This window comes from Haliotis rufescens, unplaced genomic scaffold (genome assembly GCF_023055435.1).
Source record: "Haliotis rufescens isolate VD_foot unplaced genomic scaffold, xgHalRufe1.0.p SCAF_5, whole genome shotgun sequence".
NCBI classification, from domain to species: Eukaryota; Metazoa; Mollusca; class Gastropoda; order Lepetellida; family Haliotidae; genus Haliotis; species Haliotis rufescens.
The window spans coordinates 12,582,202-12,596,784 of record NW_025964223.1 but is presented as its reverse complement, the minus strand read 5'-3'; the positions used below and the strand labels follow the sequence as shown (position 1 = coordinate 12,596,784).

The 14,583-nt window shown below is 42.7% G+C and overlaps 1 protein-coding gene across 10 annotated transcripts in view; it reads left to right on the top strand.

Moving 5' to 3' along the window:
- Positions 1–14,583, top strand: part of LOC124138229 (diacylglycerol lipase-alpha-like) — a 177,374-nt gene that overhangs the window by 99,212 nt on the left and 63,579 nt on the right. For all 10 annotated transcript variants that reach the window (XR_007218346.1, XR_007218345.1, XM_048384141.1 and 7 more), the window contains exon 3: positions 11,192–11,293. Coding sequence is in view for 8 of the 10 variants with exons in the window: in XM_048384141.1 (XP_048240098.1) it covers positions 11,192–11,293 (102 nt within the window). In the remaining 2 variants the exon portion in view is untranslated. The remainder of the gene's footprint in view (positions 1–11,191; positions 11,294–14,583) is intronic.

The following is a 14,583-nucleotide window of genomic DNA, read 5'->3' as shown; positions in this document are numbered from 1 at the left end:
TTGTGCTGCAGCTGTAGGGTACCAGTGCTCTTGTACTGCAGCTGTAGGGTACCAGTACTCTTGTACTGCAGCTGTAGGGTACCAGTACTCTTGTACTGCGGCTGTAGGGTACCAGTACTCTTGTACTGCGGCTGTAGGGTACCAGTACTCTTGTACTGCAGCTGTAGGGTACCAGTACTCTTGTACTGCAGCTGTAGGGTACCAGTGCTCTTGTACTGCAGCTGTAAGGTACCAGTGCTCTTGTACTGCAGCTGTAGGGTACCAGTGCTCTTGTACTGCAGCTGTAGGGTACCAGTGCTCTTGAAATGCAGCTGTAGGGTACCAGTGCTCTTGTACTGCAGCTGTAGGGTAACAGTGCTCTTGAAATGCAGCTGTAGGGTACCAGTGCTCTTGTACTGCAGCTGTAGGGTACCAGTACTCTTGTACCCTTGTATATAAGGGAGGAGAAAAAGCCTAGGTCAATATAAGGGAGGAGAATTAGCCCTGATCGATATATAAGACAGGAGAAATAGCCCAGTCAGTATAAGGGAGGAGAAATAGTCCAGGCCAATACAAGGGAGGAGAAATAGTCCAGGTCAATACAAGGGAGGAGAAATAGTCCAGGCCAATACAAGGGAGGAGAAATAGTCCAGGCCAATACAAGGGAGGAGAAATAGTCCAGGCCAATACAAGGGAGGAGAAATAGTCCAGGTCAATATAAGGGAAGAGAAATAGCCCAGGTCAGTATAAGAGAGGGGAAATAGCCCAGTCAGTATAAGAGAGGAAAAATAGTCCAGGTCAATATAAGAGAGGAGAAATAGCTCAGGTCAATATAAGAGAGGAGAAATAGCCCAGTCAGTATAAGGGAGGAGAAATAGTCCAGGCCAATACAAGGGAGGAGAAATAGTCCAGGCCAATACAAGGGAAGGAGAAATAGTCCAGGCCAATACAAGGGAGGAGAAATAGTCCAGGTCAATATAAGGGAAGAGAAATAGCCCAGGTCAGTATAAGAGAGGGGAAATAGCCCAGTCAGTATAAGAGAGGAAAAATAGTCCAGGTCAATATAAGAGAGGAGAAATAGCTCAGGTCAATATAAGAGAGGAGAAATAGCCCAGTCAGTATAAGGGAGGAGAAATAGTCCAGGCCAATACAAGGGAGGAGAAATAGTCCAGGCCAATACAAGGGAGGAGAAATAGTCCAGGTCAATATAAGGGAAGAGAAATAGCCCAGGTCAGTATAAGAGAGGGGAAATAGCCCAGTCAGTATAAGAGAGGAAAAATAGTCCAGGTCAATATAAGAGAGGAGAAATAGCTCAGGTCAATATAAGAGAGGAGAAATAGCCCAGTCAGTATAAGGGAGGAGAAATAGTCCAGGCCAATACAAGGGAGGAGAAATAGTCCAGGCCAATACAAGGGAGGAGAAATAGTCCAGGCCAATACAAGGGAGGAGAAATAGTCCAGGTCAATATAAGGGAAGAGAAATAGCCCAGGTCAGTATAAGAGAGGGGAAATAGCCCAGTCAGTATAAGAGAGGAAAAATAGTCCAGGTCAATATAAGAGAGGAGAAATAGCTCAGGTCAATATAAGAGAGGAGAAATAGCCCAGTCAGTATAAGGGAGGAGAAATAGTCCAGGCCAATACAAGGGAGGAGAAATAGTCCAGGCCAATACAAGGGAGGAGAAATAGTCCAGGCCAATACAAGGGAGGAGAAATAGTCCAGGTCAATATAAGGGAAGAGAAATAGCCCAGGTCAGTATAAGAGAGGGGAAATAGCCCAGTCAGTATAAGGGAGGAGAAATAGTCCAGGCCAATACAAGGGAGGAAAAATAGTCCAGGTCAATATAAGAGAGGAGAAATAGCTCAGGTCAATATAAGAGAGGAGAAATAGCCCAGGTCAGTATAAGGTAGGAGAAATAGCCCAGGTCAATGTAAGGGATGAGAAATAGTCCAGGTCAGTATAAGGGAGGAGAAATAGCCAAGGTCAGTATAAGGGAGGAGAAATAGCCCAGGTCAATATAAGGGAAAAGAAATAGCCCAGGTCAACATAAGAGAGGAGAAATAGCCCAGGTCAATATAAGTAAGGGAAAATAGCCCAGGTCAATATAAGGGAGGACAAATAGTCCAGGTCAATATAAGAGATGAGAAATAGCCCAGGTCAACATAAGAGAGGAGAAATAGTCCAGGTCAATATAAGTAAGGGAAAATAGTCCAGGTCAATGTAAGGGAGGAGAAATAGCCCTGGTCAATATAAGAGAAGAGAAATAGTCCAGGTTAATATAAGGAAGGGAAAATAGTCCAGGTCAATATAAGGGAGGAGAAATAACCCTGCTCAGTATAAGAGAGGGAAAATAGTCCAGGTCAATATAAGGGAGGAGAAATAGCCCAGGTCAATAAAAGAGAGGAGAAATAGCCCAGGTCAGTATACATGGTATAAGGGAGGAGAAATAGCCCAGGTCAGTATAAGGGAGGAGAAATAGCCCAGGTCAGTATAAGGGAGGAGAAATAGCCCAGGTCAGTATAAGGGAGAAGAAATAGCCCAGGTCAATATAAGGGAGGAGAAATAGCCCAGGTCAATATAAGGGAGGAGAAATAGCCCAGGTCAATATAAGGGAGGAGAAATAGTCCAGGCCAATACAAGGGAGGAGAAATAGTCCAGGCCAATACAAGGGAGGAGAAATAGTCCAGGCCAATACAAGGGAGGAGAAATAGTCCAGGTCAATATAAGGGAAGAGAAATAGCCCAGGTCAGTATAAGAGAGGGGAAATAGCCCAGTCAGTATAAGAGAGGAAAAATAGTCCAGGTCAATATAAGAGAGGAGAAATAGCTCAGGTCAATATAAGAGAGGAGAAATAGCCCAGTCAGTATAAGGGAGGAGAAATAGTCCAGGCCAATACAAGGGAGGAGAAATAGTCCAGGCCAATACAAGGGAGGAGAAATAGTCCAGGCCAATACAAGGGAGGAGAAATAGTCCAGGTCAATATAAGGGAAGAGAAATAACCCAGGTCAGTATAAGAGAGGGGAAATAGCCCAGTCAGTATAAGGGAGGAGAAATAGTCCAGGCCAATACAAGGGAGGAAAAATAGTCCAGGTCAATATAAGAGAGGAGAAATAGCTCAGGTCAATATAAGAGAGGAGAAATAGCCCAGGTCAGTATAAGGTAGGAGAAATAGCCCAGGTCAATGTAAGGGATGAGAAATAGTCCAGGTCAGTATAAGGGAGGAGAAATAGCCAAGGTCAGTATAAGGGAGGAGAAATAGCCCAGGTCAATATAAGGGAAAAGAAATAGCCCAGGTCAACATAAGAGAGGAGAAATAGCCCAGGTCAATATAAGTAAGGGAAAATAGCCCAGGTCAATATAAGGGAGGACAAATAGTCCAGGTCAATATAAGAGATGAGAAATAGCCCAGGTCAACATAAGAGAGGAGAAATAGTCCAGGTCAATATAAGTAAGGGAAAATAGTCCAGGTCAATGTAAGGGAGGAGAAATAGCCCTGGTCAATATAAGAGAAGAGAAATAGTTCAGGTTAATATAAGGAAGGGAAAATAGTCCAGGTCAATATAAGGGAGGAGAAATAACCCTGCTCAGTATAAGAGAGGGAAAATAGTCCAGGTCAATATAAGGGAGGAGAAATAGCCCAGGTCAATAAAAGAGAGGAGAAATAGCCCAGGTCAGTATACATGGTATAAGGGAGGAGAAATAGCCCAGGTCAGTATAAGGGAGGAGAAATAGCCCAGGTCAGTATAAGGGAGGAGAAATAGCCCAGGTCAGTATAAGGGAGGAGAAATAGCCCAGGTCAGTATAAGGGAGAAGAAATAGCCCAGGTCAATATAAGGGAGGAGAAATAGCCCAGGTCAATATAAGGGAGGAGAAATAGCCCAGGTCAATATAAGGGAGGAGAAATAGCCCAGGTCAATAAAAGAGAGGAGAAATAGCCCAGGTCAGTATAAGGGAGGAGAAATAGCCCAGGTCAGTATAAGGGAGGAGAAATAGCCCAGGTCAGTATAAGGGAGGAGAAATAGCCCAGGTCAATAAAAGAGAGGAGAAATAGCCCAGGTCAATAAAAGAGGAGAAATAGCCCAGGTCAGTATAAGAGAAGAGAAATAGCCCAGGTAAATATAAGAGAAGAGAAATAGCCCAGGTCAGTATAAGAGAAGAGAAATAGTCCAGGTAAATATAAGAGAAGATAAATAGTCCAGGTCAGTATAAGGGAGCAGATATAGTCCAGGTCAATATAAGGGAGCAGAAATAGCCCAGGTCAATAGGAGGCAGCAAATACAGTCCAGATGTAGTCCAGGTCAATATAAGGGAGGTCAGTATGAAGGAGGTCAGGATGAATCCTTCCTGAAAGCTGCTTGTTGGTTATCTTGCTGCTTGTCCTGGGCCGGCATAGGATGGAGATACTCCTCATCCCGATGCCGCTGATTCATAGTGTCAGGATGTTGTGGGGGATCAGGAGGAAGCTTACTTCAGTCAGATTGCCTGCTGTAACCCTGGTGCGTGATGGGGGGACTAAGTATAGCTGTCGATCATGGCAGCATTCACTTAAATCCACATTTAGAAATCTTCTCTTACACAAAAGTACATTTCTCTCCTCAGTTTTGTTTCTCTGATGCTGATTTTGTGGAATAGAGCTAGCTGGACTTGATTTTTGATGATCTTGGTTTTGTTTCAAATACCACATGTTTTCCACTTAGGGCTGGACCGCCTCCATGGTCTAGTGGTAGAGCGTCCGCCCGGAGAGCGGAAGGTCCGGGGTTCAATCCCTGACAGCGTCATACCAAAAGACATTAAAAGATGGTACTTGTTGTTACCCTGTCTGGCACTCTACATTAAGGGGCTAAAACAAGGACTGGTCGGCTCGGAGTCAGTATATTGTGTCTGAGTGGAATATTCATGTTAAACTGCGGCATGGTTTCTCAGTGAGCTAGCACTATAAATCGGCATCAGTCTGGACTAGTACAAGCAGCCACACACACACACACACGTGCATGCACATCGCTATAAAAGTGCAATAATCTTGGACGCGACGTTAAACCCCATTTCAACTCTCCTCACTTAGGGCTGGAACGGGTAACTCGGGTACTTGTGTCGGTCGGGTCCTGACTCGGACCCGGGTACCTACAGGACTACCCGGACCCTTGGTTTCTCACATATGTTGTTTAATGACAAAAACTCACAATATCTCAGTGGTTATATGTCAACTTGCAAATGTTCGCTTTCCTTTTGACTTGTATATGTTTGAGTAAAGATAAAGCTTCAGTCAACTTCAGTCCATGATCTGATCATTTGATACATGTATCTTAATAGTTTTTGCCAGGGCTGCGATAAAACAATTCCCAATCAGACATTTTGTTCCCAACTCTTGAGACCTTCAGTAGGTACCTGGGTAGGGTCGGGTAATAGGGGGTAAGGTACCCAGGTAGTAAATTTGGACTTGTCCCAGCCCTAATTCCACTGTCATGGTACAGAACTAGGCTACATTGAGTTGTATGTACTGTGTAGCGACTGTCAGAGAAATGTTTTTATTGTATAACACAGTGACAGATAATTTCAGTCAGATGCATTAAACAACCTGTGATGATCAAGGGTGGAATAGGTCTTCATGATCAGTAACCCATGCTTGCCATAAAAGGCGACTATGCTTGTCATAAGAGGTGACTAATGGGATCGGGTGGTCAGACTCGTTGACTTGGTTGATGCATCGTATCCAAATTGCGTGGATCGATGCTCATGATGTCAATCACTGGATAAGACCGCCATCATGAAGCTGGAATATTGCTGATTGCGGAGTTAAACAACAAACATTGGAAGACCTTGTCCTTCATGCTGTATGTTGGGGGCACGGGTGGCCCAGTCGTCTAAGGTGCAGCGATTCGCTGTGCAGAGTTGCGTCCCTTGGCCACGCCAGAAATCTATGATTGTGGGTTCGAATCCCGGTTCGCCCCAATTATGTTTCTAGGTTTGTCAGCACCATACCGTTGCTCGTGGGTTTCACAGAAGTGGTAAACGTCTAAGACCTGCATCACTTCGGGCTTTCCTCCCACATTAAGCTGACACGCTGTGATATAACTGGAATATTGTTAAAAGCGGCGTTAAACCCAACTCACTCACTCACTCACTCACTCATGCTGTATGTTTAAGTTTAACAGATGATATTTCCTTGTAATGGATGTTAGCTGCTTAATTATTGAAGCATTATGGTTGGTAAGAGAAGAGGTCATGTTTCTGGTAGACCAATAATTCACTTTTACAATTAAAAAACCCATGAAAGTTCTGTTCTCTCAAGCATTTATTGAATAAGGACGTAAGAAACAGGCGGCACAGTAACCCACACTCCAGTACATCTGGATGGCGGTCATTGACGTTGGCGGGGTTGTGTTTGCCGAGATGGGGGAAGGGAACTGGGTCTGTATTGAATAATACATTAAGCGTTCATACACCCCGATGGAGATTATGGCCAATGGTGGATCAATAAATATATGTAATAGACAGTATGTGATAGGGCTATTGCCTGTGTTTGAGGTCGGTAGATCCTGGGTCAATAAAACTAATGACCATATGAATTAACCTTCAACTCCGAAGACTGACAGGAATATGATGGATGTATCTAAAGTCAACTAATCTAGAACGAATCGATTTGCTCTAGATACGTTTATGTGCATGTGTTTTTTATCTTTTCCATTGGTGCCTAGGGATTAGTATGGATTTTTTGTAAACATCAAACCCACCCCTGTAATGATTGTAGTCACAGCATTAGGCATAAGTGTATTCCGATTTGGAGACATAAAGCAACTCTACTGTAATTTAGGGTGGGATTTTTATCAAAGGCGTGTAAGGCTGTAAGGATTGGTTGAGTTTGAAGTAAGCATAGAGAGCATGTAAGGAACAGTTAAAGAGGGCGTAGATGTAGGTTATCGATCGCCTGTTGGGATGTGCTCGGTCTATTCTTGGTCCAGCTTTTTCCTTTTTGTGCCATTTATTTCTTTATGATACGATTTGCAAAACCGACCAACATGAAAGTAATTTAATAAAATGTACAACTTTCTGGATAATTGTTTTCTTAAAATAAATCTGTGTCTTTTCACAATTGTTTGTATAGGGCTGAGTTTGCTTCACAATTATAAGTTGTAGCAGGATCAGGAGGGACGAATAAACCCCATGTACCCCGAGCGATTCTGCTACAACAAATTAATCTTACCCACATGTTTTTATATGACATTGTAAAATATTAACTTAAAATTCAAATTTGAAATTGATAGAAAACAGCGGTTCGATTGAGCTGAGATCAACTTGCGCAATGTTACGTGGCTTCCATTGACTCGAAAAAAGCGAGCGGCTTTTAGCTTTGAAGGGATTTATTCTGCCTCTCGGAAATCCATGTGCAGGGAAGCTGTTTTGGGATGAGCTATTGGGGTGGGAAGCTGTTTTGGGATGAGCTATTGGGGTGGGAAGCTGTTTTGGGATGAGCTATTGGGGTGGGAAGCTGTTTTGGGATGAGCTATCAAGGCAAGAACCTGTTTTGTGAAAGCATGTAGATACTGGGGTTCGTACTTCTGAATTACATTCCCAAAGATCCAAATGCTTGACTCAAGTCAGCGTCTTTAACAACTAACTACTTGATGAAAGTTTACAATTGTTCTTTAAAGTTCTGAAATAAGAACAGCTATTGCTTTGTGCAATTCAATCCGAGCCTTGAAAATAAAAATGTCAAAGAATAAAAAGTGGCCAGTGCATGGGACTTCAGTTTTACACCGCCTTGGTTACATTTAAGTCATTTTTTGCGGAGTCAGCATCCATCAAGTCAGCATCTGCAGCCCCCAGACAGTTGCCATCAGCCTTGACAGTCTGACAGACTGTGATCCATTAATGATGACTTGTAAGTGATGGTAATTGTGAGGTAGTGTGCAGGGGACAGTCAACTAAACCTGTCTCCACTGGACTGATGGGAAGATATGCTCCTGTTAACAATCAGAAGGTACCGATGATGGTGCATTAAATTTCAAAAGCTGCATTCGTTGAGTTTCAAGAACATGGTGGATGCATTTTTGAGGATTTTTTCCAAACACTAGCCTGTAAAGAGAATCATATGAGCTGGAGTGATGTGACATTTTACATTAACCCAGCAGTTTCTTAATGCGGTTACCTTCGCTCCCACGGATCAGTTTGAGCAGGAATAATCTTTCTTGGACTGTAGAAGCACTGCAAAAAAATATGGATTCCAATATCAATGTCAAGTGTTATTTATGGACGACTTTCTTGTACTTCTTTGATAATGAAATTGTTGTAAATGAATACAAGAAGGATAACATCCTGACGTTGTTCAGCAGAGGGCAGTGATAACCTTGACCTTAATAGCCTCGCGATTCTGAAGGACCGATTGTTGCTGATTGCTGTCTTGAGGGATGACAGGGAAGACAAACCTTTAATTTGGCCTAGTGGTTAAAAACTCATGCCCCAAATCCAGGTTTGATTCCCCACATGGGTACAATGTGTTAGCTCATTTCTGGCGTACCCGCCGTGATATTGCTGGAATATTGCTAAAAGCAACGTAAAACCATACTCACTCACTCACTCGTTGAAACCAGGAACACTACAGTACAGTTTGTTTAGGGAACGTATGTATGGCACATACTGGTACACTCTTGTTTTGCTGGAAACAGGGAACACTACAGTGTGTTCTGACGATCCTGACGTCAGGTGGTGACACTTGGCCTTCCACTACGTGGTCGGTCATCTGTAGTGTTGGTGGTCTGGTACCTTTGCTGGAGCCCGTATATGTTCCTTACGTGGACTTGAAATGCATCGACTACTTGCCGGGTGGTTTGTCCAGCTTGCAATCGTCCAAGAGCTTGGCGTCGCTAATTTCTTGTCATTCTTGGCATGTGGTAGCAATTCAATAAAGAATGAATGTTATCCGATCTGGGTGGATTTTTATAGGGCAAGAAATGGGGGAACGCTTGTGCATTTCAATTTGCACGGAACTCACATGCATCAGGGTACCTGATCATGGCCATTGCTGTGATGCATTTGGGCGATCGGTTTTATTGTCATCTGCTTTGGGGTTTTTTTTCATCAAATTTCATTTTTCTGGACAAGGTGATGTTGAATTTTAGAAACTTTTACAAACATTACCCAGATATTTAAATGACAACTTTTCATGCAATGTCACTTGGGGTGATGTTTCTTTTGTAGTTCAGTATATATGTCCTGTAATATAGATATAATATATGTTCTGTAATATAGGGGAAATATATGTCCTGTAATATAGGTGTAATGTATGTCCTGTAATATAGGGGAAATTTATGTCCTGTAATATAAGTGTAATATACATGTATGTCCTGTAATATATGAGGAAATATATGTCCTGTAATATAAGTGTAATAATATATGTCCTGTAATATAAGTGTAATATATGTCCTGTAATATATGGGGAAATATATGTCCTGTAATATAAGTGTAAAATATGTCCTGTAATATAGGGGAAATATATGTCCTGTAAAATAGGTGTAATTTATGTCCTGTAATATAGGGAAAATATATGTCCTGTAATATAATTTGTATAAAATGTTCTGTAATATAGGGGAAATATATGTCCTGAATATAAGTAATATACATCCTGTAATACAGGGGAAATATATGTCCTTTAATATAAGTGGGATATATGTCCTGTAATATAAATGTAATATATGTCCTGACAATTCATTATTACTGTGTAACCACTACCATAGTGTGGTCAATACAGCCTCTGCCTTCACGGAGAGCAGTCCGGGTTCGATCCCCTGGCCGTGTCATACCAAGAGACATAAACAGATGTACTTGTTTTTACCCTGCCTGGCGCTCGGCATCAAGGGGATAAAAACATCAGGACCCATGGCTCAGCACAGAGTTAGTATAATGTGTCTGAGTGGGGTATCCATGTTAAACAGTGGCATAGTATCTCTGTGGGCTAAAACACTTTGAAACTGGCATTAGTCCAGACATGGCCACACACACGTTTATGCAAATCGATATATATAAGTGCAATAATCTTGAGCGCGACCTTGAACCCCATTTCACTGACCAGTTCACCTTCATGGCTATAGTCTGTGTATACATGTCCTGGCCAGTCGCCAGGCCAGCGACTGGACTAGCCGTTTGGGACAGAATCAACAACCAAATTTCAGTAGTTAGTAATGACACCTGTTTATCCACCAGACGTTTTAGTGAAGTCAGGGGACACCATGCAATATATTCTGGTACCCTAATCAGTAAGACGGATGAGGATGACAGTGTGCATTCATTTATCCTTAAAGGGGAAGTGTACACGCAAAAATCACTTTCTTTCTTTTTCTTAACAAAACGCAATTTTAGAATAAGTTAGTATCTGTGTTTGAAAATATACACTCATTTTTTTCACAGTGAAAGTAGGAAGCTCACAATAGTGTTAAAATGATATGCCGTTATGAGGCCTTCGTTTTACGAGCGAAATAGGGCTGAGTTATCCCCCTTAGATTATGACGTAATTGGTGCCAATTCAACTGGGTCCCTGTCTATTCTCAACGCAAAAGATATCAAGGACCAGTTTGCGGTAAAACAACATGGTCTACGACAAACTCGGCGCAGTGGTGACTCAGCATAACACAATTCTGGCTGGCATCTGAGACGCTAGAATCACAAAACTGTACCTACACCACGTGAAGCGGCTCTAACAAAGCATGATGACGTCATAATGTTTATCAATTGGCACCAATGACGTCATATTGCAAGGGGCATAAGCCATGGTGTTTTTGTTATGGAAATAGAACACTTGGTAAATGTGAAAAATATAAATCGTTTTAATGCAAAAAATATGTTAATTAAATTTGATGTTTTTATATTTTTGTCTATGACACTTCTATGTTAACACTTTTAATGTGGAAAAAGTACAAGAAAAATTGGTTCATTTCTGTGTGAACTTGCCCTTTAAGACCAGCAGGCTCTTACTGTTGTTTGAGTTCCTGTGGGGTTGACCAGTACAATCAGATGGTCACTGGTGAGATGGAAGATCTGACAACTAATTACGGTGATCAGCAGTGGCACCACTGTCAGCTGATAAACTGAGGAGGAAGTGTGACTGTTGTGTTAGTTGTGTCCAGGTCTGTTCTTAAGACCATGTAATTATGGTGAGTGGGACACCTTTCGTTGAAACTGTGTGTACATGAGTGTGGCTGATCATTGTGTTGTTGTGTTACAGTTGTGTTCCTGGGAGAGCTGGCGTGGCTGGTGGTGGGCATCGTGTGGACAGCCAAACACTTCAACACCTGCAACCCAATATCTGCAAAGAAGGCCGTCCTAGGTGTGTATCTGTGTAGTACTGTAGCCTCCAGCTGTAAAGAAGGCTGTCCTAGGTGTGTATCTGTGTAGTACTGTAGCCTCCAGCTGTAAAGAAGGCTGTCCTAGGTGTGTATCTGTATAGACCTGTAATCACCAGCTGTAAAGAAGGCTGTCCTAGGTGTGTATCTGTATAGACCTGTAATCACCAGCTGTAAAGAAGGCCGTCCTAGGTGTGTATCTGTGTAGTACTGTAATCACCAGCTGTAAAGAAGGCCGTCCTAGGTGTGTATCTGTGTAGTACTGTAGCCTCCAGCTGTAAAGAAGGCTGTCCTAGGTGTGTATCTGTATAGACCTGTAATCACCAGCTGTAAAGAAGGCTGTCCTAGGTGTGTATCTGTATAGACCTGTAATCACCAGCTGTAAAGAAGGCCGTCCTAGGTGTGTATCTGTGTAGTACTGTAATCACCAGCTGTAAAGAAGGCTGTCCTAGGTGTGTATCTGTATAGACCTGTAATCACCAGCTGTAAAGAAGGCTGTCCTAGGTGTGTATCTGTATAGAACTGTAATCACCAGCTGTAAAGAAGGCTGTCCTAGGTGTGTATCTGTATAGAACTGTAATCACCAGCTGTAAAGAAGGCCGTCCTAGGTGTGTATCTGTGTAGTACTGTAGCCTCCAGCTGTAAAGAAGGCTGTCCTAGGTGTGTATCTGTATAGACCTGTAATCACCAGCTGTAAAGAAGGCTGTCCTAGGTGTGTATCTGTATAGACCTGTAATCACCAGCTGTAAAGAAGGCCGTCCTAGGTGTGTATCTGTGTAGTACTGTAGCCTCCAGCTGTAAAGAAGGCTGTCCTAGGTGTGTATCTGTATAGACCTGTAATCACCAGCTGTAAAGAAGGCTGTCCTAGGTGTGTATCTGTATAGACCTGTAATCACCAGCTGTAAAGAAGGCCGTCCTAGGTGTGTATCTGTGTAGTACTGTAATCACCAGCTGTAAAGAAGGCTATCCTAGGTGTCTATCTGTGTAGTACTGTAGCCTCCAGCTGTAAAGAAGGCTGTCCTAGGTGTGTATCTGTGTAGTACTGTAGCCTCCAGCTGTAAAGAAGGCTATCCTAGGTGTCTATCTGTGTAGTACTGTAGCCTCCAGCTGTAAAGAAGGCTGTCCTAGGTGTGTATCTGTGTAGTACTGTAGCCTCAAGCTGTAAAGAAGGCTGTCCTAGGTGTGTATCTGTATAGTACTGTAGCCTACAGCTGTATAGAAGGCCGTCCTAGGTGTGTATCTGTGTAGTACTGTAGCCTCCAGCTGTAAAGAAGGCTGTCCTAGGTGTGTATATGTGTAGTACTGTAGCCTCCAGCTGTAAAGAAGGCTGTCCTAGGTGTGTATCTGTGTAGTACTGTAGCCTCCAGCTGTAAAGAAGGCTGTCCTAGGTGTGTATTTGTGTAGTACTGTAGCCTCCAGCTGTATAGAAGGCTGTCCTAGGTGTGTATCTGTGTAGTACTGTAGCCACCAGCTGTAAAGAAGGCCGTCCTAGGTGTGTATCTGTGTAGTACTGTAGCCTCCAGCTGTATAGAAGGCTGTCCTAGGTGTGTATTTGTGTAGTACTGTAGCCTCCAGCTGTATACAAGGCCGTCCTAGGTGTGTATCTGTGTAGTACTGTAGCCACCAGCTGTAAAGAAGGCCGTCCTAGGTGTGTATCTGTGTAGTACTGTAGCCTCCAGCTGTATAGAAGGCCGTCCTAGGTGTGTATCTGTGTAGTACTGTAGCCTCCAGCTGTAAAGAAGGCCGTCCTAGGTGTGTATCTGTGTAGTAATGTAGCCTCCAGCTGTAAAGAAAGCCATCCTAGGTGTGTATCTGTATAGAAATGTAGCCACCAGCCGTAAAGTCTTCAAGGCTGCCTGTAGTGTGTATCTGTAGAGAACTGTATCGAACACCATCCTTAATGCGTAAATCTCATGACATAAAATTTTTCTTGTGTCCTTGCTTTTTCTTGAAGATTGTCACTCACAGTTTTCCTGCTGGCACTCTAAGTTCTTAAGACTGATCTTTTTCTTCTTGAAAGGAAACTAAATTCAAGTCAGTGACAGTTTGAACAATTTTGTTTTAAGGCCTTCCACAAATTTTTAGTCATGATCATTAGTGAGATTCATCTGTTTATTCCAGTTCTGATACATCACTTACGTGTTTTGAGAATGCAGATGTATTATTTGTGTAACCCCTCGATTATCCAGTGTAATTTTCTCAATTCTGTTTTCATAAATTTGGACCCATCTGCAACCCTGGCGTTATTTCGTCACCTAGCGTCACCATCTCCCGATTTCCTCAACTTTCTCAGCATCACATTTTCCTACTCATAAGCCAAAAATCAACAACCGATTCCACACAGCTCTTCTGAATGATCGTTCAGTTTTGTGGACCTATTTTCAAAGCAACAGCCTTGTATGATTGGTCCCTCGTTAAAGTAAATCAGAAGACTGTTGTCACTTAACCTTTAGCCAAATAGGATATACTTCCTCTGAATATCCTACCTCTATTACATCATCGGCATAAATTCTGTATTTTGGCTGTGTTCACACTATAAAATCTTCAGATTTTCAACAGAAGTCCACTTCACTGTCAACTATCCGTAATCAGTTGTGCAAGTAATAGTATCTTGCTGCCAAAACCTCTTGCACATGTCATAACTTATCTTTTAGCTCTGAGGATTTAAGCCCTTGTTCTGCCAGAAATTCCCAGATTTATTTGAAACCATGTGCAACAAGCAGTCAAGTACTGGTAATATCGCTGCTTATGTCATGCAGTAATAGTGTAATTTGGCAGAACAGCTATTGTTAGTGTTATATGATTTGAACCAGACAGGGATGGAAATTAACCAAGGACATCTGCCAGTCCAATTAGTGATAACATATCGATGAGGTGAGGGGAAATTGGGTTTTAACGTCGCGTCCAAAATTATTGTACTTATATAGTGAGTTGCATGCATGTACGTGTGTGTGTGCGTGCGTGTGTGTGGCTGCTTGTACTAGTCCAGACTGATGCCGATTTATAGTGCTAGCCCACTGATATACCATGCCGCAGTTTAACATGAATACCCCACTCAGACACCGATCCTACCAGTCCTTGTTTTAGCCCCTTAATGCCGAGCTCCAGACAGGGTAACATCAAGTACCACCGTGTAGTGTGTTTTGGTATGATGCGGCTAACGTTCGAACCCCGGACATTCCTCTCTCCAGGTGGATGCTCTATCACTAGAGCAGTGAGGCGGTCTAACACATCGCACTATGCACAAATATATTTGAAATTCTATTTGCCCTTA